The sequence below is a fragment of the Camelina sativa genome, chromosome 11 (genome assembly GCF_000633955.1).
Source record: "Camelina sativa cultivar DH55 chromosome 11, Cs, whole genome shotgun sequence".
Taxonomy (NCBI): Eukaryota; Viridiplantae; Streptophyta; class Magnoliopsida; order Brassicales; family Brassicaceae; genus Camelina; species Camelina sativa.
In genome coordinates, this window is record NC_025695.1 from 12,941,990 (window position 1) to 12,967,716 (window position 25,727).

The following is a 25,727-nucleotide window of genomic DNA, read 5'->3' on the forward strand; positions in this document are numbered from 1 at the left end:
GAAAAAAAGACAGTAAAGACCTGTACGTACATATGTTTTGAAGACATATCAGTGTTTGCTATAGAAGAAGAAAAGAAAACAACATTCTCTCTAAAATCCTTAGTTTTAATGATAAGACAGATCAACTTGTCAATGATATGTGCCACAAAAGANAAAAAAAAAAAAAAAAAAAAAAAGCTAAAACCAACAGAGATTCATAAGTCAGCAAGGTGTATTGTAATTGAAGGCTCCTCTGTATGTAATTTCCAAATACCTGAAAAATATGAAGTTACTAAGATTATGAATAAAAGAACATCTTCTTTTTTAGAGGGAGAGAGATGCTCGCTCTTTCTCGTAACTTGGAATTTACTTCTTGCAGTGGATAACTAAAGCTAAAAAGGTGTCAAAACAAACCTCGGTATGTTTCACAGGTCTTGCAATAGGCTCAAACGGATTGCGCGGAATCATGTAAGAAGGATCGTCAATATTATAAGCAGGCTGCACACGAAAAAACAATAACAGATGTCGCATTACCGAAATTAGTTAATAGTCAAGACCTTGAACATCTGACATCAAAGCGATCTCTACTAAACTAAGCTAGAGATATAATATCACCTTGGCTTGCAATATCTTCTTTATTGTTTCTGTGAGGATTCGGACCCCATATGTTGTACTGTTTGAAGTTCCTAGTATCAAACTTAATTCCTTTATAGTTCTACAACCAAAAAAGACAAGTGAAATAGTTATGGCATGGTGGTGCATAAGGTATACAAAACAAACATCATAAAAATAAAGAGAGTCTCTATGAGATTACCTGTGGAGCAGGCGGAAACGTGGTGAAAAAGCTTTGATCATCAGTTGCAGCAAACGTCAGCTCGGAGGCAGATGAGTGATGAGGCAAATACGGCGATGTCGCAGCATTCATTGGAGCTTGATTAAGTACGTTATAAGGCATATACATAGACTGGTAAACATAAGGGTTATAGAAGTTTGATGAACCGGGAAACTGTGGTTGAGAAGCAATGCGAACTCCATCATTGACTGATCCCATAACTGAGACAGCATTAGAATCTATCATCAAAGCTTGCGGTTTGATGATGTTTTCACTAGTTATCAACGGAAGTTTCGGATGTATATTAGCACCGGTTCGAATGTTCGATGAGATAATCATAGGGAGTGGTGGTTTTGTAGCATGACAAGATTTACTACATGCAGTTCCTCTTGCTAAACAATAACCACAACCCGTAAAGCTCGGAGGAGGCTTAACTATAATTTCCTGGAGATCAAATACTACATGAATTAGTATATCTCTAACTCTAATGGTGTTTATGCCTCACAAATCAAATAAACACAATGTAAACTAACCTTAATGTCAGCTCCGCTGAAAAGAATGTAATCGTAAACTTTGTTAGAGGGATAATTTTGAAACTCTTTTTTGTTCCTTCCCTCTGAGCCATAACATATCACTGCACAAAACATTCAACCAACGAAAAACCCTATATGTTATCTAAAGATTGCACCACAAGAAAAGAACAAATTAATCATGGAGGTTTTGGAATCGAAATCAGTACCGTTTTGGAGACCTAAAGTCGAATCTTTAAGATTGAGATGATAGAGAATGCCTTCGTAACGCAGATCGTGGTTAGAAATCAGAGTGACAAAGCTTCCTAAGTACAACGATTCGACGGGATTATGTGGAGGAGTTGGCGAGGGATGTTGATAACTTTTAGTTTCCATTATTATTCTTCAGCCGAAGAATTTTACCGGAAAAAATTAAGAAGAAGAAGAAGAAGAAGAAGAAGAGAGGATTTAGCCGATTAGGGTTTTTGATCGCTTTGTCTTGCTCTTTGGTTTGCGGTATTGTTTGTTCAAGATTTGAAATATTGCCTTTATAATGTTTTCGTTCTAAGCTAATAATTTAAGTTCCTGGCGTATGCGTTACTTCATCTTTGGGCCAACGTGGACCGTGTCTGAACGTAAACTTTATTAGAGGCTTTAATTGAGCCCATATGATTTTTTCTTTTAATTATCTTTATAATGCAAATATGTCATTAGAAAAATAACCTGAGAAAAATCACTGAATTGCTTTTTTAATTAGGCGGTTCGGAAAAACAAAAATAAAGAATTTTTTTTAAGGTTTTGCTTTTAGTTTCATATGATTGAATGTTTATGTTATATAAATCAAATGGAGAAGCTTTTGTTCTCGTATATGTCTCTCTCTCTCTCTCTCTCACACATTTCTAGGTTTTTTGTGATTTGTGAATTTGCATCAGACATTTGTTAGAGACTTAGAGGTAACTCTTGACCCTAAAATCATTCAAGTTATCTGAATTTAATCATAAAAACCTTTGATGGGTTATTCATGGTGTGAACTGGGTATCACGTAGGCCGCTAAAGTCCACTTTGTTTTTTACTATATAATGCGTTTATGCCACTGACCTCTAATGTCTAAAGTCCACCATTTTTTATTTTGAATTGTGATATTAATGTCACAATGACTCGAGCTCAGTGGGAATAGAAAATAATGATTAAAAAAACACAGCGAAATACAAAGGTTAACAAGATTAATTTGCTTCAAAGGGTAAGCTATTAGGAATGTAAATAAAATCTATATATAATAACAATCCAAATAAATGCGACTGACAATTGTGTTTTTTCAATCGTGCCTTTTGGATATTTTTTGAAAAATCGTGATAAATCATTGTTACGGTTATTTGTGAAAAGTTATAATTGTTCACTGTAGAGTTGTGTTTATTGGAACATTCGTATCTTTTGAAATCTATATATATTTGTTTGGTTGAACTGTTTTCATTTTTTTTGCCATAACACAAAATCAACTAAAATTTCAATCTCAACCGTTTATACATTTTTCTCAATTATTTTCTAGCATTCATTTTTTTAAAATTCAAGCAATTCCTCTAATTCTTGATTTAACAAAATATTTTTGTAATGTTAAATTTAAAATTAACATCAGTTTAAAATTTTTGAATCTTTCATTTTTTTGGTACTGGATTTTTTTTCTTTTTTTGGTAATGGAATTTCCGTATATTTCATTGCTAAATATTTCGTTTATCTAACCAATAAGTAAATATGTTTTTAAAGACTTTCTATACATGGTTTTTTGGTCATAGCTAGAGACATTTCTTTTCAAAATTATATTTTTGTTGAATAGACAATTAAAACTATGTATGTTTTCTTTGGACAGCTCTACAATTTAACTGAGAATATATATATATATAAAATTAATAGCAAAATCGATTTTGCAACGTGCATGAATTAAAAGACAGTTAGTTGCTCCTCTCCTAAGAATATTTTCAATCTTCTGTAATAAGACATCTTAGCCGATCCATTACCTCTATCATAAACTCTTTCAATAGATTCCTTCACTTATCCGTACACATGGTCGGGGATCGATCAAAGCCTTTCTCTCTCATTTAGCCGAAATCTGTTCCCAGAGATGTTTATTGGATTTGGATGTATTAAATAAACCATTCATACCATTACGGAACATGATGTCTCTGCTCTTTTATTCGGCGCTTTCACTTTGTGATCCTCACCACTGCTTCCTTCGAGGAGAATATGTTGAGGCCGCTGCTGAGATTGGTTTAGATGATGTTGGTGATGATGCTTGTTGTGGTGGTGAGGTTGTAGATCTGCTACTGCTTTATTGGTAGTGGTAGTGGTGACATCGATCTGCATATCGCGTATTGTGGCGGTTGAAGAATTTGGATCATCTTATGAGCAATACAAAAAATATTATTAAATACTTTTGTCTTACATAATAAGCATACAGATTCTATGTATATTTTAGCTTTAATTCTCATTGGGCAAGGCCAATTAATAGAAGGTTCTTCACTTTTAAATGAAATATGGAATTGTAAAGGTTCACTCTAACTAATAAATTGTTACAGACGTCTTCCATCACTATCATTAGAACTCACATTAAAAGAGTATAGAATATATGAAGACTCTCTTAATAATATGAAAGTGAATGAAGGATGTGTTACTGTTAACAATCAGCTTGGCCGTTGTTAAAATTGTGTAGTTTACAAAGAATTTGTTCAGTTTCTTGATTACTTTTTTAATTAATCAATTTATAAAATATACATTATAAAATTAGCAATATGTAAGTTACTATGAAAATTATATAATTACATAAATGTAAAATTATTAATATTCAAAATAAGATAACTATTTAAAGTTTTAAGTAAAAAAAAAAAATCTGACTAAAAATATATATTATTCTATTAAGTAAAATCTATCTACGGAAGTTATCGAAACCTATAAATTATTTAGAAAGAATGTCAGATAATGGATATTGTAATTTATTACTATTTTTGTGAATATCCATTTATTATGAAAGGTTGCGATTGTTCATTGTAATTTGTAACAGTTTTTATTTGTACAGTTGCAACTGTTCATTGTATAGTTGTATTTATTCGAATATTTTTATCTTTTGAAATCTATATATATATTTTTCTGTTTGAAGTGATTTCTTTTTTTGCCATGACACAAAATAATATTAGATTTCAATCTTTTTTATAGCTTTCTAAAATATTTTCTATCATTCATTCTTTTAAAACTAAATAAACTAGATTCATTCATGAATTTTTATTCAAATATTCGGTGATAGTAGATAGCTTTTTGTAATAAAACTATTTTTGAGATTTTTACATACTCTTATTTCATAAAAATTTGATACTATATATGAGATTGTATTTAATTTACTTGTCTAATTACTCCAATTTCTTGTATTCATTCATTTATTTATTTTCTAACACCCATTTTTAAAAGGGTGTTTATGACGTTTGATCGTTTTTCGACCTTGTTTTCCTAAAATTTTTAAAGAAGGTTTTAACTATATTATCAGGGTTGCGTTTTGATATTGATTTGTATGTTTATAGAGAAGGCTGATATGGTTGATGGAACCACTATTTCGACCTTTTCTTAAGCTTCTCAATGAATGATTTTTTTTCTGTATTATCACGGGTTTGTTTTGATATTGCTTTTTATGTTTATAGACTTTATTTCGTTAAGTGCCAGCGTCGATCAGCCAGTCAATGATTTGATCGGCGGTTCACTTATCATACATGCCAAGTTTACCGACATCATGGAATCGATGGAACATTGAAGTCATTTTATTTCAAAACATCTGAATTCATCTCAGATTATTTAACAGAAGATAAACAAGCTTTTGTTTCGCATGTTGGTAGATGAAGGAGTTGGAACAACAAATAAAGTTTTCTCAACTCTTACAGAAATTGCTAATGGAGTAACATAGCCTATTGATTACTCACAGTCAAGCATCATCACGATATCGTTAACAATAAACTTTTGTCGAGATTTATCTATTTATGATAACATTTGGGAGCAACAAGCGAGTCTGAGTTCTATTGATACATGGAATGTTATGCCTAAGTTATCAGCTCAAATTAAAGCATGGAGCTACTCTCTCAAACAAGAGATCAATGTAGTACTTAGGGGTCGAATCCACAGAGACTCAAGATCAAACACAATGAATTATAGAATTTTGTTATTACGCTAAACAAGTTAATTTAATTATTGAAAAAGCAATGCAAATATTCAAATAAAAGTGTTGTGAATTCAGAAAATCAAAAGATTAGGCCTATGGAATTTCTCAGGTAATTATGAAATATTAAATCAATAAATAAATGAAGGTTCAAGCAATAAAAATCAGATCTAGAACTCTAAACTTTTGGTAAAATAAATGAATTCTCACTGCAATTATTATCTAAATTTAAAACCAGAAAATCCAAATCTCTTTGTAAAATTCTAAGTTAAAAATCAGCTTTAAGAACAGGTTTACATAAGTTCACAAAATTATTAATTTAAATCTCTTTGTAAGAAATAATTTTGTTCATCAATGGTTTAATCAGGAAAACAATTCTATTCTCATATCAATTTATTTTCCTAAGATAATAATTATAGGTGATCAATCAAGAATTATTGTGAAGAACAACCAAGGATGAAGATCATAAAAGATTAAGAACCCTAAAAATCACAGATCTAATAAGTCATAAAAACTCTGTAAAAAACCCTAAACCTAACAAGCAAATTACTCAGACATGTTTAATGAAGAACAAATCATAATTCTGAATAACATGCAATAGATATTGAAAAGTAAAAGAGGGAGTTTAGAAATCTTCTCTCTACAAAGAATTCAGATCCTTTTCTCCCAAAAGCTCTTAATTATCTCTCTCTCAAAAACTGCTAGAAAATAACTTAAAGGTTTCTAAAACCTACAAATAAAATATATACATCCTAAAACACGTCCAGTGGCTTATATTGCAATTGTAGAAAATTTCGGGCAAAATTATAAAACTTCCAAAACTTGGCTTCTCTCTCGGCTAAATGGGGTGTCGATCGATGCTAAGGCAGTGTCGATCGACACCATCACTCTTCATCGACTCCAAGTTGATTTCCTTCGGTTAAATGCTCCAAAATGATCCAAATTGCTCCACTTCGCTCCCTATGTGCCAAAATCCTAGATAACCTGTAAAGACTCAAAAACAACCTAGAAAACAAATCAAAAGACTCAAAAAGTACACTTATATCATGGTTAAAAACTGTAAAAACCATAATATATCACTAAGTCTGCGACTCAAGAGTCAACTGATTCATTACGAAGAGTAAACATAGCAGAACAAACCAATGTGGAAAAAGACCGTATGATGTGCGCCATATGTTTATTAACAAAATCTTTTAGAACTGCCTTGTGGTCATGTAATTCATGCTGAACGTATTTTTAGGTGGTTAGAAACAAGTAACAATTGTCTGCGTTGTCGTTTTGAGTTATCTTTGTAAATCATATTTGAAACATATATTATGTGGTGTTTGCTTTATATTATATAGATCGATATTATAATTTTTATATAGAGTCTGGTAACAGTATGCCTATGAAAAATAATATAATAATTACTTATAACATCAAAGAAATTTTTTTTTAAAGAATTTAACGTTTTATGTTTGTTTACAGAAGAGTCTTAAAATGAGAAGAGGTTAACATATGAAGATTAATCTTAAAAAACGAAGTAATCAGTTTTCTGTTTGAACAAATGAAAATTGAGTTTAAGCTAATAAAATTATATAACACTGACTCTTCATTGTAATTGTGAAATGTGAACAGGTGTTGGGAATAGTTACACCGTTTAGTATAGTAGATCATAACATATACTATCATAATTTTAATGCAATGTGGAGACTATAATGCTTGGGTTTGGTTATACGAAAGTTCAGGACAAGATCCAGTTACTAAACGTCCATTATTTTCAATTTGTTGCAAAAAAGGTTTTGTATCACTACCAATGGCTCTTGAGCCTCCATCCGTATTAAAGAAACTTCTTAGTGATCCATTGTTTCTTAGAAATATACGAGCTTATAACTCTATTCTTGCTTTTACTTCTATGAGTGCAAGAATTGATTATTCGTTGCAAAATACATATGGATTGTATTGTTTTAAGATACATGGAGAAAATTATAATAGAATAGGATCCTTATTGCCAGGGTGAAGGAAAGGAGCCTAAATTCTCTCAAATGTATATACATGATACAACAACTGAGTTAAAAAAATCAACTTGTAGTCATGAATCGAGATGGAAATGATGAGCTTGATGAACAAACAGTATTATTGCTAATTCAGATGGTTGATGAATTTATTGTTCAAGCAAAAGTATTTAGAAAAGCAAGAGATAGGTATGAGAGTAGTGATGAAGAATATTTTCAAATTCATCTAATTGGATATGATAAAAATAAAAGACAATATGAGTTGCCTTCAACGAGTGAAATAGCTGCTTTAGTTCCATTCCACAACGAGAGAGAGAGATAATTTTTACAACTGAAATCTGGAAGTTTACAACCAATTTGGAGTACACATCCACTTTATATGACTTTTCAATATCCATTATTATTTCTATATGGTGAAATTGGATTTTTTGGAGGCATACGATAAAAATGTACTTTAATTGAAAAAGGACAACGAGAATTTATATCGGTGAGAGAATATTATATGTACCTTATACATTCACGTTGGCGTGTATATTTGACCATAGATGGAAGTTGGAGATTGTTTCATCAATTTATAGTAGATGCTTATACAACAATAGAATCATACAGTTAACAGTGGATAAGATTAATTCAAAAAAGAATAAGGAGGTGTATTCAACTTGACATTTTAAGTGATTTGTGTAAAAGTTACAAATCCTATGTTATTCAATTATGTATTTTAAAAACTCTCCTGAAATCCAATGTTATTGAACTGATGATTTCAAAATCTACTTTAAAATCTACTTTAAAATCCACTGTTATTCAAAACAGTTTTTGTGGATTTGGATTTTAATAATTTGTAGGGATTTTGGAAGATTTGTTTAGTTAAAAATACAGAAATCCAAATCTCATTGTTTTATGTGGGATTTGAAAGAATTTTACCATAAATCATTATAAATTTCTTTAAAATCTATCAAAATTCCAAATTTCATAAATCCCATCAAATTCTCCAAAATCATTGTTTCAATAAACCCCCCTAAGAGCTGATGTATATGATAATGTTAGAGATGCTGTAATTAGAGGTGACAATGATCGACGACGTATTGGCAAGCATATAGTATTGCCATCTTCTCATACAGGTAGTCCAAAATATATGGCTGAAAAATATCAAGATGCTATTGTTGGTACCGCGGTTAATCACCTCGGTTCGAAGGGTACGTCAGGAGTTAATCAATTGGACTCGGAACAGAAAAACAGCCCGGCCCATCGGACCGAAGAGGCCCACATAAGGGAAACGAGCTGGAGTTACGTCGAGCTAGAAAAGTGGTCCGCAGCCCAGGGATATGGTCAAAATTCTGTCGTACTGTCAACCATAATTAGAGAGCGTGACTAACACAATAAATTGATTTCGCATTAGTTAGACCCGATGTATAAATAAGGTAAGAACAGAATATTGTATGGGTCGAATACTTTTTATAAGCAATAAAAATACAACTTTCACTTTGCAACAAAGACAATTGTTTAACCAGTTCGGAACTAGTACGGTGGTGAGCTTCTCCGTTCAAAAAACACTCTGAAAAGAGAAGTTCATTTTCCGATCTCACATCTATGATTTTTTTCGGTGTTTTAGAAATCCAGATTTGTATATTACAATGACCGCAAACCCAAAATGGGAAGAGATTATTGAGTTCTTATATTTGACTGGTGATTCGTCGTAAAATATTAGACCTGATGTTGAATCACGGGCGGGTCTTTCATATGAAATTTAGAAAATAAATAATTCTACATTTCTTTCAAACTAACACTTTATATGGAGATATCATATACCAACATATTAACATTTACAGATATAAACATGTTTAACTATAGAATTATGTGAGAATAAACATAAAGATATACAATTTGCCAAAAAAAAAAACATAAAGATATACATATGTTCAAATGTATAACTGTAGGCTACTAATAATCATATATAAATAATATTGAAATAAAAAACATAACCAAATAAAATATTTGGATTTAAGTATATTAAATATTACTTAAAAAATGCAACCATCTATGATATGTTTATAGCATTAATCATTATTTATTTAATCCTAAAGATTTGTATCTCTCATTTGCATATTTTAATTGTAATTTTCTTAAAATAATTGAGTGAGATATGTGTAGATTACACTAATGGCAAAATTTGTAAATATTTTAGTCAAAGAGTAATCCACTAATTAAATGGGTTTAAAAGTTCATTGACGACACATCAACATGAATTTTCTGTTAATCACATTTAAAAATAAAGTTATTTTTAAAAATATTTCTCAAATTAATATATAAGAAGTATTTTAAAAATTGTATTTTTTGAATTTAATATTAGATAACTTCATAAATATATATATAAAAAAGTTTAGTCATAAATAATTTATTAAATGAGTTTCCCGGCGACATTAATACATTTTTCTTTTTCAAAATGTCGAAAACGAATCAGAATAAATTAAAAAAAAAAGCATGGTCAAATATGGCTTGTGTTGCTGTTTTCATTTGGACCACACGAAATGGTATAAAAGTAACCAAAAATATTAGAGGTTTTTTAATAGTTTCTTTTGATCTTTTTGAGAATTAATCTTTCTTAAATGCAGAAATTACTCAAATTATTTTATTAAATAACCCATATATAATATACCCAAGTTCTTAAAAGTAACAATTATTTTCTACTACATTAGAACAATTACATTACCTCACCAAATCGCCAATATGGATTTTACTTAGAATGGCCACATCAGCTCATGCCCATAAACGAAAACGTCTGTGAGATAATAAGCTTTTTAAATTTAGCAATTTTGAATGAGTTGGGACGATATAAAGAGATTTACAAGAAAATATAGTTAATGAAAGAAAACCAATCAGCTCTAAATCATATCCTACATTTTTAATCAAATCATGATACACATAAGAGGAAAATAAACACTCGCCCTCTAGAGTACTACATGACACCGAGTATTTAAAAAATGCATACATCAAGTATTTTATTTTATTCTACTAAAGAAATACAGTACTGTAGAATACGCATGCTTTTGGGATTATATATGAAACTACAATATCCAAGTTAATCATCATATTTTCGTGTTGGGAAAATGATATTGTTGTATACATGAACAGAACATAAAGAGAGAGTTTGAACGTGGAAAATTCAATGTATTAGTTAATGAATGTCTTGGAAAAATAAGAGAGACATTTTGACCATGGCTCTTGGTTTTCTATGAGAGAAAAAAAAAACACCAAACAAAGATCTTTACGTTGATAGGTTTGCAAGTTTCCAAGAAACTGGAGCGTGTCGATCTTACGGCTAAAGGGGAAGCAATAAGTGATCATAGTGCCCTATCTACTCCATCAAATATATACTTCCTCACAAAGATTGATATTCTGAGATATTTTTTTGTCCCACAAATATTGATGTTTTGTATACTTCAAGAATTAATCATTAAAAATATTTAAAATTTTAAATTGTCATTAGTTTAAAACTAAATAATATCTTTTTAGTTGAAGAAAAAAATATATTTAAACTCATAATCATTGTTTTATTAAAATGTGTAAAAGATTCTAAACATCAATCTTGAGTATTTATTTATGTTCAGTCGAAATGTCCAAAACTACTTCACGTTGACATTATTTATTCATTTCTTCACTTCAACATTTTGTTTTCTCTAAAAATGGCTTCCTCTTACGTGCCTTCGTTGATGAAAGATGAAGAGCCGAGAAACTAGGCAGAGCTTCCGTCGGAATTGACGTCTTTGATACTCAATCGGCTTGGCATGATTGATATACTGGAAAACGTTCAGAAATTGTGTAAGCCGTGGCGTCGCGTATGTAAAGACCCTTCAGTGTGGCGGAAGATTGACATGCGCAACCTCGGAGACTTTGCAACGAAGTACGACCTCGAGATCATGTGTCGTCATGCAGTTGATCTTAGCCAAGGTGGTTTGGTTGATATCGATATTTGGGACTTTGATACTGATGATCTCCTCTATTACATCGCTGAATGGTTCTGTCTCTTTCCTTTTTCTCTCTTTGTGGCTGTGACTCAAAAAGCACGTCAATTAATTTTAGCTTATGATTGCTTTTGAAGGATTTTGTGTCAATTTTATAGGTAGATTTGTCTTTTCTCTATCTTTATATTGGTTATCTGATGAATGCAGTTTTGGAAATTGAATAGGGTTGAAGTAGAGAACATTTACATCTTATTAATATTGTTGTGCTTATGAAGTCTTAATGTTTGGTTTAGCAAAAAAAAAAATGTCTTAATGTTCGGCTTCAGGTTCTTAGCGCATCTCCAATAGTACTCTATTTTCACCTCTATACTCTATTATATAGTAATTTTTGCTCCAATGGTACTCTATTTTCACTTCTATAATAGAGATTGCTATTTTTTCCCTATTTATAGAGGAACTCTATTTTTTTCTCTATAAATAGAGGTGAACTATTTTATTTGCAAAATTGTCCTCTTAATCTTTAATTTTTTTATTTATGACCAAAATAAATAAAATTAGTATTTTTAAGAACTAATAATATAAATTTAAGTATAAATATTTATTCTAAAATATTGAGACTACCATTTGCAAAAGATAATTTTATGAAAGTGTTACAAAATTTAAAGTAAAATTGATTAGTTTGTAATTTTTAAAAATAAAAGGTGTTAATTGTAAAATAAAAATAGAATCTATTGGGAATATTATTTTATAGAGTAAAAAATAGAGAAAACCATTGGAGCAAAACTCATCTCTATTATAGAAATCTTCTACTATAAAGGAAAAAATAGAGAAAACCATTGGAGATGGTTTTCGTGTGCTATAAAAAGAAATTATTTGCTTTATTTGTCTTTGTTAGGTTATATTTTAATTTTTCACACGTACTTGCATTGCAGGTCCATTAATCTGAAAAGCCTTAGATTTACATGCGATAAAATAACAGATGAGGGAGTTATGAAAGCTGTTGTGAAACTACCATTGCTTGAAGAGCTTGATGTTATTTCATACTGCTCGTTTTCAGGAAACTCTTTTAGAGTTGTAGACCAGGCTTGTCCAAATCTGAAGACATTGAAGCTAAACCATAATCCCGAGCTCGGGTTTTTTGTTTGTTATGAGCATAATAGTATTGCCACAGAAATTGCAGAATGCATGCCCAAGCTGCACCACCTCCAACTTATTGGGAATGGACTAAACAACACAGGCTTGAACGCCATTCTTGATGGTTGTCCCCACCTGGACTACCTTGATTTACGCGAGTGTTCTAACATTAACCTTGTCGGGGATCTCGAGAAGAAGTGTTCTGAGAGGATTAGTGTTTTGAGACGCCCAGATGACTCAACTGCTGATTTCCCATTTCAAACCACAATGTATGACCAGGAATTGTTTTTTTATCCTGATTGTGGCGCCGACAATGATGTTGACTTTGAGTTCTCTTGTCCTAGTCCAAGTGACTATGGTTAGGACTAGACGTTGAGGTCTTTGTGGACAATGCAGAGACATGTTGTTTTACTGGACTTGTCAAGCTTAACCCCATGTGGCTGTGACTTAAGAACTCGTTCTTTTTTCTTTTTCGGGTCACCAACTTATGAGCTCGTGTATGCACTATTTTCTCTAAGTTAATCATTTTAATATTCTTTATGTGTTTTGTCAAAAAAAAATCTCCAAGTAAATTTTTTTTGCAAGAGAATCCCTCATGTCAAATATGTGCAGATAAATACTGCAATCTCAAAAGTCACCGCAATATAACTCTTTCATGATGTGGCAATTTAAAATCTTGATGTTTTGAAAAATAAAAACAGCAAGACATTGTGGTTTTCTTTTCTAGTAAACAATTAAAGAAAAACGAAATCAAATGTTTGTCTTCTTCGTCTGTTTTGATAAATATAATCCGGAAAATGGTCCTCCATGTGCATGTGCAGCTGGATAATCCGGATTTCGCAATATCCGAAATCTAATCCGAAGTTCATACACGTGCATATAATTCTATAATACGTTTTCCAAGAAGTTCCAACTTATCTCAAAAAATAATACACGCGCATATGATTCTATAATGTATTTCAAAACTATAAAGAAAGATAAAACAATCCATTTGGTTCTCAGTTTTCATTTTTTATATATACTTAATGAAGATGGAGGATAAAATACAACACATTATCAATCACAAAACAAAGGGGTGATATTAGTTACACATCACTAAAAATTAAAGCAAATACGGGAGACAGGTTTATTTGAGGCACATCTGCTCACATATAAATAAAACACACACACGCACACCACAAAAGGCAAATTCAAGAATCTTATAACTCATAAGTCATACCAACCTTGAGAAGCTTCGACCTTGGTATGGCAAGTGCTTTGTCTCCTTCCCGACAATTCTTCTTCAAGAAATTGTATGCATGGTTCACTATAAACTTCTTAAACAAAGAAGAACTTTTCTCAGCCGTTATCTCTGTCTCTCCCATCAGATAAACCATTCCTTTCTGTCTTGCGTTGTCCACCAGCTCTGTCTGACCCTCCGCTGATTGCACCTGCACCTCTCTTGCCGACCTAATCTTGTTGGACGAAGATGAATGCGAGGAACCGATCCGCCCTGATGAAGGCACAGAGCTAGACAAGGGAACAAGTGTAGTCTCAACGTTTGGCTCCTCTTCTTTGTCTATCTCGTCCGCATCTCCTCCTCCTCCGGACATGAAGTACTCATGATGGATGAACTCCTTTAAGTAATGAACAAACTGACGCTCGAACTCATCAGGCTCTTCAATGTCCTCCTTGTAACCATACCTCACAACACACCGAAACATCCCTGAATCCTTTGGCCCAACATAACGGAAAAAGAATCGTTCTGATGATGCCACACGGATTATGGGAAGTGACTTGATCGATTTCAAGACGAAAACCGAGTGGACCGAGGAAAGATTTGAGATATAGTGGAGAACAATGGAGTGATACCGTGAACAAGATCCGTGTAAAACAAACCAATATAATCCCCGGAACCCGGTTTACATCAGGATTTGTAGCCATTTGTATAGCGGTTTCGCCAGAAATCTTCTCCCTTAGCTCATACCGGTACTTGAGGACATGAACGTATTGCCAAATCGCCATCATCGCCATCAAAACAATAGTTATTGCAAGAGGTAAATATCCACCGCTCGTAAACTTGTACATGACTGACGATAAGTATAACATCTCTATAGAACCAAACACGACCAAGAACATAGCGATCCACACTATGTTGGTCTTCCAGATAACCAGCATTGTAAGAGTCACCATAAAGGTCGTGATGACTATGACGGTTACAACAGCAATCCCATAAGCATGGCCAATCTTCTCAGTGGTTCTGAAGGCGAGGGTAACAGTGATGCATGCAAGCATGAGCACGTAGTTAATCTCAGGGATGTAGATTTGTCCCTCGTACTTAGCCGAGGTGTGAATCACCTGCACCCTAGGGAAACAACCCATACGTAGAGACTGTGAGATTACTGAGAAGGCTCCCGATATCATAGCTTGGCTCGCAATGATCGATGCTGCTACGGCCACCACAAATGTTGGCCTGTATATCGGATCTGATAGGTTGCATCCAATATAATCATTCTTAGATATATAACAATAGTTCATTTATTAATCAATTGACTTTGAGATGAAACTTTATAAATTTCACATATATTTGAAAATGCTATAGACAATGTTTAAGAAAAGATTAAGCATGCATATTTTATTTTTTTCCAAAATGATATAATATGATTAGAAAGTAACCTGGGATTGAGTCGTAGAAAGTATTTGAAACGTTAGAGGCATGTTTAGTGAGGTACGCAGCCTGCCCGCAATATATTGTTACTAGCGCTGGATATGCGACACATGAGAAACTAATCTGCGACATCAAAATTTGACAAAATTGGGTCAGTGTATATAAATATGTTCTAAGGGTTTGACATTTTTTCTTAAAAAAAAAAAAAAATCTTCAATTAGGGAATATAAAAGTGACCTGTACGGCTCGAACGCTGAAATGACCTAGATCAGCAAACATGGCCTCCGTCCCTAATTCCCCAAATTACATTTCAATCATTTTGGGAAGTAAATATATATTGCTCTAGGATTATAATATAAAAGAAAAAAAAGTATATAAAAGCAATTGAAGGAATAATTTATGGATTCTCTCTCTCACCAGTAATGCAGAGGAATACACCTCCGAGTGAAATCCAACCCTTTTTACCAGTTCTTCTAAAGTAGTGAATGATATAGAGTGGATTAAGTGCCCTTAAGACGGTGATGTCATGCTTGAACAGATTAAAGAGACCGATTCCGGTAAGAAATGTGAACCATACGAGGATGATCGGGGCGAAGGAGAATCCAACTTTATCAGTTCCAAACCGTTGAAATGCGAATAGTAGTATCAAGATTGCAACCGAAACGCCCACCACCGTGTCTGCACATTTATATCACATGTACGTACGTACGTTAGTGCATTGTTGTGTATATATCCTGTTAATAAACTAGAATTGGGATGCGGTGAGAATTACTTTGGCCGAGCGATTTGATTCCACTAACAGCTGAAAGTACTGGATCAAAATTACAAAAAAAGAATAAGCATGAAACTGTCAGTTATACATGAATATGATTCTAAAAAACATGACCGTCTTTTAACATTGGAGCACTAGGACCCGATCCAAAAAAATGTTAAAAATATTTAAATTTTTGAAAGACAGGTAAATTGGGGCCTGTAAAAATAAGAAATAGAACTTTTTAACATATATATTATATATACTTATAACTAAAAGTTGTAAAATGGTTTTGGTTTGATAAGGCATGATGTTGGAGAAGGATACCACGCGAGGAATGATTTTAGGCCTCACCTGAGATAGAAGGAGTAAGGATTCCATCACCAATGACCATGGAAGTGCCCATAATAGTGACGAGGAAGAGTATGATCTTTGCAAAATTAGAGTTCTCGAGCTTCTCTTTGACAATATGGGCTCTTCTGAGCTGTGTGGTTGGAAGTTCAAGCGTATAGTTTGAGAGGTCTCTATCTTCTGGTTCTTGGTTTGGAATTAGTCCCATTTTTGCATATCGACATATCAACGAGTACAATGCAAATGTTCCTCCTGCGTTCAAAATATTTTACGTATAAAACGTCATTATTATTTTGAGCATTGACATTAAAATATTTTCCGGGGGTAAATAAGCTCTTTTTAGTCTACATATATAAACTAAAGAATGAATACCGCATTATGTAGTACTACCTTCATTGAGATTATTCTATCTCACCAACAAAATAATTAAACTTATTTTTCTTGCATTCATATGATTTTTGATAGGTTTCTATTGAAGATGCATTGTGTTGACAGAATTGTAAGACTGTCAACAAGGCGTAAAGGAGCAACTAGTGAAACAAATAAGAGAAGATTAATGACAGAATCCTCTCAAAGTAATGAAGATGCCAAAGTTTCAGTTACAACATGAAAGCTTAAAGATCATCAAATGCAAGAATAGAGAAAGCTTGAGTTCTATAACGCAGTAACAAAGGGAGAGATTGAAGATATATTGGTGTTGTTACTGGTTATACAACACAAGAAAGATGATCAAGAAGAAATGAGTAAACTTGATACAACCAAGAGTACAAACACAAATTCAGTGAACGTTGCAGTGAACAAGTCTGATACAAACTCATGTTCAGACACAAAAGCACTAAACAAGCTGGAGCAGGTGTAACCAGCTACAGACACAGGCGCGATGATTCCTTAGATAGAGAATCAGAGAATATACCTCAGCCAAGACAACTCAATGTGAAGTCAAATGGAATGAAGTGACATGTTGAACCTTGGAGTCTTAGTGTGAAGATCCAAGAAGTGAGAACTCAGCCAAGATATCCATAATCAGCTGAGGAACATGAAAGCGCATCAGAACAGAAAGAAATGAGCAACTATAACAGAGCAAAGTTATATAGCAGTTGAGTGAACATGAAGTAAAACAGAGCTGGAAACAGAGCAGACAATGTTTAGTGGCTCTGTAGTGCAACAGAGCTGGAACAGGGTAAACCTCGTGAAGAGGTTGTGTAGTGCAACAGAGCGGAAAAGCTTCAAGTTGTAGCAAACAGTAGAGCGGATGTGTCAGAAAAGCATGCTTGTGTTAGGTGCGTCAGGAACAAAAGCATGGGTCAAGTTGACAAAAAGAGAGCAAGCTTTTACCCAAAAGACAAGAGGAAGAAGCTTGTGGAACCTAGGGTTTGTGGAGAACTCTAAGAGGTATAAAAGGAAGAGGTGGTAACAAGAAGCAGTTTACGCACCCTAGACCTCAAATTGAGAGAAGCACACATGTTGTGTGTGGTGTTGTCCCACCAGCAAGATAGAGAATCTATTGGTGGTTTTTGTAGAGGTTCACACTCGTCGGAAAAGACAAAAAGTGGTGATTCCTTTAGTTCATGTAGATTTGAGTGGTAGGCACAAGTGTGTGCTAGATACCATTGGCAAATGTGACTTTTGCGTTCTAATTCTAGTGAATGATTCTGGACTTGGTCCCGGGGATGTAGGTTATCCGAATCTCGTTAACAAATTTCTTGTGTCATCTCTTCACTATCCTTTTATCTATCTGTTAAACATCGCACACAAAGATCTGTCATACAAGTCTGTAAATCTAGCAGGCATCTCATTATTTCATCTATGTCAATTATCATGACACTTCTTTATCAAAGAATTATTTTTTATCATGACACTAATCTATTACTATATTAAACATTTCAGCTAAAAACACGCAATACTAAGAAATTAATACTTAGTCAAAAATCAACTTATAATAAACGACAATGCAGAACTATAATACAAATTCGTAAAAGTCAACCAATAATTAAAAACAATATATTGCATAATACAAATCGTTATAAAGTATCCAATAACTATTTTTGCATAGAAACTTAAGAGAGAGAAAAGGATTAAATAAAAGCATACAAAGTACATGTAAAACGGCTATAAAATTCAACTTAATGGGGGTACCTTGTATTACTAGTTCATAAATCATAATGACACGATGAAAAAGTTTATAAACAAAACAAATATGCAGAATTATGAACATTAACATTATTAACATATTGGTTATAATAAAAAGTAGATATTGGTGTTTGACATTAACACCTAAAATGACAAAAATCTTTATCTATTAAACAAAGAAAATAATAAAATTCAATATAAAAAGTTAATAATACGTCAACGTCGTACTCGAATGAACTTAGGAAACTAGATTAGTTTACATTGGATCGCGTGAATCGCATCACACTTGACACTAGGAGTATTTTAAAGATTTGGTCAACATGCGACATCGTACTTCGTACATATATAACGTACTTCTAAGGTAGGGAGGAGGTGCGTCACATAATAAAGTCAACAGTAATAATTGTGTTTATTGTTTAACTATTTTATAGTTCTTCCATTTCAAAATATAAGATGTTTTAAAGAAATTTTTTGTTTCATAATATAAGATATTTTTTATTTTCTATTTAACTTTTAGATTAATTTAATATTTAATATTATACAGTATTGTTTCTGAATGGTTGAACTTATTAAAAATAAAAACATTTTAATCTACGTGTTTTAGTTAAAATATATATATTTTGAAACGTAGTAAGAAAAAACTAACGAAGCTTTGATTCTTGATTAACTCGTTCTCGTTATAGATCTATTGAATCCCAATGACAATGATGATGGTGGATCCAATAAAAGCGCGATCATCGTGTGTATATTTATTTTTGTACTGTAGCATCTTTTTCTTTTAACAATTGTATCATATAGCAAAATCAACAAAAAAAATTATATCATATGGATATATACAGTCAAACCTCTATAAATTAATACTCGATAAATTAATACTCTCTGTAAATTAATAAATTTTTTCGGTCACAAGTTAGAACCAATGTAATTTTGGACATAACTCGATAATATAATAAAATAATTTTTTTTTTGAAAATCCTTTGTAAATATATGGTCCCAATAATAGTATAAATTAATAATTATATAAGATTATCAAAATACATGTATATATATGAACATTATTTTTTGGTAAACCTTATTTCTAACATTTCTACTATATCAAAAACTTTTAGTTTTCTCTTCAAAACATGAGAATTGTTATTATATAAAAATATTATTTATAACAATTAAATCTTTGTTTTAAAACTTTTTTTTTTAAAGTTACTAAATATGAAAAATGTTATTAATTTATCGATAAAATAAAACCTCTATAAATTAATAAATTTCTGCAGTCCCAACATTATTAATTTATTGAGGTTTTACTGTATAATACATATATCTTGCTTGTTCCATAAGTTTACAATTTACAGGAGACAAATAAAAAAGGTCTACAATTTTCATTGATCCTAATTCACTCATTATCTAGAGAACAAGTAAAGTTGTATGTTACATAATTTTCTTTTCAAACCTTACATTTAGGGGGATTATCGAACGCATGATTTTAATTGTATTTGAAAAAAATAAAATTCTATATGAACCTAATATTATCCAATTGTGTATTTTATATAGATTTTTAAAAAATTCTGTTGTTATCATTTTATTGGTTTTAGAATTCTATAAGATGGTTTTAGTGGTGTATTCTTTCCCAATCTTGGGTGATCCAAAGAATAGTTCTATGCTTCATAACAAGTCTTTATGATTTTAATTTATTTTATTTTACAAATGATCATTTTATTGTATGTGTTTGCTATCACTATACTTAGTTTTACAGAGAAGAAAAAAAGTGTTTTACTTCAATATTGAAAAATGAAGTATCACAATATATAGATTTTTAAAGTATATTAATTAAAAGAAAACCTTAAAAAGATATAAGTAAGGAATAGTTAACTGTCCGGTACCTTCACCGTTGTCGTTAGCCTGAAGAACAATGAAGACGTATTTGAGGAGCGCAACGAGAGTGATAGTGTAGATGATGAGCGAGAGAACGCCAATGACATCATCTTTGTCATGGATGCCTTCAGTGAAAGTACTTGCGTACACATACAACGGCGACGTCCCGATGTCTCCATACACCACTCCTAGGCTTTGAAATGCCAAACTCAACGTCGTTCTCCAGCTCATCTATTCATATTTTTAAAAGGTTAAATGTTTTTATATACAAACTTATGATCGTTTTCTTCATTAAATGAGGGATGATTGGTATTTTTTGGAGTTTTCCCGGCCTCTATGGTGAAAGAATCAGGCCGATATAGTTTTCCCCATGATTTCTGATGAATAGCCTAAAAAGTAGTCACGATTGAAAGAATATTTCTGTATATCATTTGGAAACCCAGTAACTAATTTCTTATAAGGTACTGCAGATTAGGTACTTCTAATTTTGCAAACTCTGTTTCTTTTGATATCATAAAACCCAAAAAAAACTGCAGTTTTGATTCACTAAGTTTTGATGAAATTGGTGTTAACTGCAGGAAATTGTATTGAATCTGAAACAAGACCAGCGATTGTATGGTTTTTGGATAGTTTTTAGTAAGCTGGAAAAACGTTATAGCTGATTCTAAAGAGACAAAAGCTATGATATTTATGAAAGTATTGGTTTGTTCAAGTTGCTAGCATACTGTAGTAGGGCAAGCAAAAAGACTCAAAACAAATTTTCTTTTACCTTTGTTAAGAGAAAGATGCTTGGATCAGATTTATAGGTTGATCATATGCTTGGATCATTTCATCATACAAGTCACGACATTCTAAGTTTCTCTCTTTTTTTTTTTTTTTTTTTAACATCAAAATCACCTAAAATTTAATAATCAAATCTCACGAAATTCCAAAATCCAAATCTCATCAAATCCTAAAATCTCAAATTTAGTAACCAAATCTCCTAAAATTATACTCAAATCTCTCAAAATTCTAAAATATTAAAATCCCAGCAAATCTCATAAAATATCAAGTTCAATACACCCCCATTAAAGATTGGGAAAGAGAGAGTGTGAAGGAGATTTTGGAGCTTCTCTCTTCTAATTTAGTGAAGAGGTTAATTTGATAATGACCATCTCTCTTTAACAACACTTATTTTATACTACTCCCTCGGATTTTTTTACTTGGCTTCTAAAGGTAAATTATTGTCTTCTCATGTTTACAATGCAACTTTATTAATCAAGTTTCCAATTTTATCTCTCACGTTTAGTTTATTAATTATTTAAAACAAATAAAATATATATTAATGAAGAGTAAAATAAAAAATTAAATAGTTTTTTTAATATGGATGAAATTACCTAGAATAACAAGTAATATAAAACAGAAGGAGTAATATTTTAGCAAGTTGTAAACTTACCATAGTAATAAAATAACTTAATGTAGTATTATATGTTCATAAATCTGTTCAATATCATATTTATATTTTTGATTGTTTTCTATGTAAAATTTAATGTAATTTCCTATGTTGTCTTTTTCTAGTCAGACTCTAATGAAAGAGTCAACAATTGAGTTATAGAATAATAAAGGTGTTTGCCAAAAAAAAGAATAATTAAGGTATATCCTCTTAATGTGTGTTAAATTTTAAACATTTTATTTTCTTGAGGCTAAAGATGAAGGAAGGGAAGTTGGCAGCAATAACCAATAAAAAATCTTTAATTAAATGACTGACTATACTAACCATTAACCTATAATATATTATGTATTTTCTATAATATTGACAATTTTGCCCAATGTACATAATTAACAGTTACCACTCTTCCTCACGTGCTCTCTCCCCTATATATATATATACACACATATTATAACATATGACATGTCATAACATATTTAAATAAAAAAAATCAAAATAAAAATAAAAAAAATAAAACAAATTAAAGAAACAAATTATGTAGATCTTTTATTAAGAAAATTACGTAGGTTTGGTTTTATAAAAGAAGATTAGAGTTTAAATATATGTCGGTTTGATTTTATAGAAGAATGGTTAAGATTTAGATTTTACAATTAAACAAAATTATATGTCGTTTTGGATTTACAAAAGAGTAATTAGGGTTTAGATTTTACAATTAAACGAAATTATATGTCGGTTTGAGTTTATAAAATAATGGTTAGGGTTTAGATTTTACAATTAAACAAAATTATATGTCGGTTTGGGTTTATAAAAGAGTGGTTAGGATTTAGATTTTACAATTAAACAAAATTATATGTCGGTTTGAGTTTATAAAATAGTGTTTAGGGTTTAAATTTTACAATTAAACGAAATTATATGTCGGTTTGGGTTTACAAAAGAGTGTTTAGGGTTTATTGTAGCCACCACCATATCGTATAACCACCACTAGTACCGTACTCTCATTACCACTATTATAAAATTATTTTATTAAATAGGTTTCGTTCTATAATATTTAGTTTTATTCTATACTATATAGTTTAAATTTTAAATGAACACTATTTTTTATTTTAATTAATACTTATCCGATTTTAAAAATTCGAGTCATGTTATATAAATAAAAAAATCTATGGTTTTTTTAAACTATTGCAAGATTTATTTAGTTATTTTTATAAGATTAGATTATGACTTAAAATGATGTGGGGTAAAATCAATTTTGTTATGACATCAGCACACCTTTTTTTCTTCTCCCATGCCTTCTCCCCTGCGCGTGTTATTCACTGCTATCCTTTTCGGTCATTGTACATGGATCCATGGTTACTCGCTTAATTTACTTCATTAGATGGCTATATTTTTCGTTTCTTTTTTTGTTTTGGTCATCACACAAATTCACCCAAAAATTATTCTATTGAATGCAATAATTTTTTTTTGTAGGGATAATCCTTAAATTATTCTCCCCAGTTTTTTTTTGTTAAGAAAAAATCTATTTTTAATTTTATGTCAATTTTAGTAATTCTGTGTGGCCTGATTAGTTAGACTTCAGTATTGTAACTAGAGTAAAACCTTAAGATTTATCCTACTTTCTGTCAACCTTTAGTATCATGATTTGCTTTTGTAATAATGGGATATTAAAAATGGAATTTAGTCAAAAGTACCACATTTGGATATAAACTTTTCAAATCTACCACAATCAAAATTCTTTTTCAAATCTACCACAATTGATATGTAGAATGTCGTAATTACCCTCTTGTTTTGTAGTGGAAAATTAGAACTAATTGTGTATTTTTTTATTTCCCCAAAACTGAACATATTGTCATATTGTACTATGACTGTATTGACATTAGACACAATGGTCAAAGCAGAAAAAATATATTTTCTTAGTATTATAAAAAAAATCCAATAATATTGAATTAAAAAATGTTATTAGAAAGCAAAAAACATATCATCGAAGATGGAAAATGGTAACAAATTCGGATCAACTCCTAATAAAAAACAAAAAAAAATGGAAAAAGGTCAAACCAAAAGTATATTGTTGATCATTGCAACGACTGCAAACAACGCAAGACTGTATGGACTCTAAGCACAACGTCTTCCCATTCAATGTGACCCCAAATTTCACCGTCGTTGCGCTTTTCAAGCAAAATCACAGCACACCAAATATCCGGCGTTTTAATAAGTGGATAAACCGCTGGACCAACCCAAAACATTACGAGTTTCCCACCAAAATTACTTATTTCAGTAATATCAGATTTAAATGCCGATCAAGTTCACTTAAACCTTTGGCCATTCTCCAGTGTTCACATTTTGTTTCATACCAGCAGCATTTCTTGTGACTATAAGTGTACCGTATATTCTCAATGTCACACGTACTATCCCCTAAGTTTATGTTACTAACATCCCACCTCCTTTCTTGTATAAGGTAAACAAAGTTCTTCTTACTCGTCTTCACGTAAAGTTTTCCTGGATCCGCTTCAATCTTTTTAAGTGAAGAGAACCGGAGCTCAACGCCAGGATCCGGTAAAGGTTCCCATGTTTGAGTCTCTGGGTCGAAAGCCTCAGCCCAATACAGAGATTCTGCTTCACATCCTCCTATTACATATATCTTCCCTTCATAGGCAAACGTGAGAGCATTCCTACGAGGAACCATCATGCTAGGGGCCTTACACCATCTGCCAGCCAGCTTGTTGTAGACCGACATGTCGGTCGTGTTTTGTCTGCAGATTTCGTATATTTTCGAACCAATAGTGTGGTAGAGTATTGGTAAGCGAGGAGAATAGTTAGAGGGCACTGGTACCAACAAATTTCCTGTAGACTTGTCTTGGTTTGTGCAATGGGTTAAGGTTTGATGATCATTAGGATTTATCCAGAGACTGAACCATCTGTGAGAACAATGATAGGTGGTCGACTGTAGGCAGATATAAAGACATTCTTCTCGGGTTCCAAGGTGTAACCGCTCCATGTCGAGATCCTTGGAGAGGATGAGCGAGCGGAAGCTCTTAGAGACAAGAGAGACTTCTGCGTGGTACGATATTGGTATGCGAGCCAAGATACTCAAAACTATATCATCCCGTAATGACAAAAACGACGACTGAGATGGTGGCGGCGGAGGCTGTGGAAGAGGGTTTGACTCGTTCGGTGATTTCATATGGCCGGCGTTTTACTTGTAGTGTGATTAGGTTCTTTATAAAACCAACGTATTGTAAACTGCCTTAATTCATTGTAATTAAGGGCTATGTATATATATATATACACTAGTACATACAAATTCTAATACAATTAGAAGTCTTCTAGTCTTCCATATTCGAGTTGGATATGGTAGAGAATAGATATGTAAAAGATATAGTTGTCAATTCATTTACCTTGTACACTCTATATATATTGTAATTCCCATACCTAATAATATCATCCAGTTCCCTATTCTATATGGTATCAGAGTATCGATACTGAAAATCCTAAATAAATTTTTTGCAGCCGCCCTTCTTCCTTTCTGCTCATCTTTTCTCTTCTCTTCTCTTCTCTTCTTCGTTTTCTTCTCTTCTCTTTCACGCCATGTCGAACTCTTCCAACGAGCTGTGATTGTCTCCGACACTACTAATCTCCTTCATGTCAACATGACAAATGTTACTAAGCTCACGGCTACCAACTTTCTTATGTGGAGCCGTCAAGTTCATGCTCTCATTGATGGGTATGATCTGGCTGGTTATCTCGATGGATCTGTTGCTGCACCCGCGCAAACAATTACGAATGCTGGTGTCTCTTCTCCTAATCTCAACTACAAGCTCTGAAAACGTCAGGACAAACTCATCTATAGTGCTCTTTTCGGTGCTATAACGGCTTCTGTTCAACCGATTCTCTCCAGATCCGTTACGGCTGCGGACGTGTGGGCCACGTTGAAGTCCACCTATGCCAACCCGAGTCGTGGAC

The 25,727-nt window shown here is 32.1% G+C and overlaps 2 protein-coding genes and 2 pseudogenes across 2 annotated transcripts; 1 reads left to right on the forward strand and 3 right to left on the reverse strand.

The window, feature by feature from the left end:
• Window positions 572–1,716, reverse strand: LOC104727917. The gene is made up of 4 exons (XM_010446975.1): window positions 1,551–1,716; window positions 1,345–1,445; window positions 794–1,255; window positions 572–694 (listed from the first exon to the last, which is right to left on the reverse strand). The coding sequence occupies exons 1-4, from the start codon at window positions 1,714–1,716 to the stop codon at window positions 572–574; spliced, it is 852 nt and encodes a 283-aa protein (XP_010445277.1).
• Window positions 11,286–13,086, forward strand: LOC104723113 (putative F-box/LRR-repeat protein 23). Its single transcript, XM_019231846.1, has 3 exons — window positions 11,286–11,515; window positions 11,687–11,725; window positions 12,329–13,086. The coding sequence occupies exons 1-3, from the start codon at window positions 11,286–11,288 to the stop codon at window positions 12,957–12,959; spliced, it is 900 nt and encodes a 299-aa protein (XP_019087391.1). The 3' UTR covers window positions 12,960–13,086.
• On the reverse strand, window positions 13,770–23,057 carry LOC104727918 (annotated as a pseudogene).
• LOC109127271 lies at window positions 23,840–24,948 on the reverse strand (annotated as a pseudogene).

What these genes read in the sequence shown, in the direction of transcription:
- LOC104727917 (XM_010446975.1), bottom strand. Translation starts at nt 1,716, where the DNA reads ATGGAAACTAAAAGTTATCAACATCCCTCGCCAACTCCTCCACATAAT. An exon ending in TCAGCGGAGCTGACATTAAG is followed by an intron (nt 1,256 to 1,344) that starts GTTAGTTTACAT and finishes TTTGATCTCCAG; the next exon opens with GAAATTATAGTTAAGCCTCC. An exon ending in CGTTTCCGCCTGCTCCACAG is followed by an intron (nt 695 to 793) that starts GTAATCTCATAG and finishes TTTTGGTTGTAG; the next exon opens with AACTATAAAGGAATTAAGTT.
- LOC104723113 (XM_019231846.1), top strand. Translation starts at nt 11,286, where the DNA reads ATGATTGATATACTGGAAAACGTTCAGAAATTGTGTAAGCCGTGGCGT. An exon ending in CTCTATTACATCGCTGAATG is followed by an intron (nt 11,516 to 11,686) that starts GTTCTGTCTCTT and finishes GAAATTGAATAG; the next exon opens with GGTTGAAGTAGAGAACATTT. An exon ending in TACATCTTATTAATATTGTT is followed by an intron (nt 11,726 to 12,328) that starts GTGCTTATGAAG and finishes TGCTATAAAAAG; the next exon opens with AAATTATTTGCTTTATTTGT.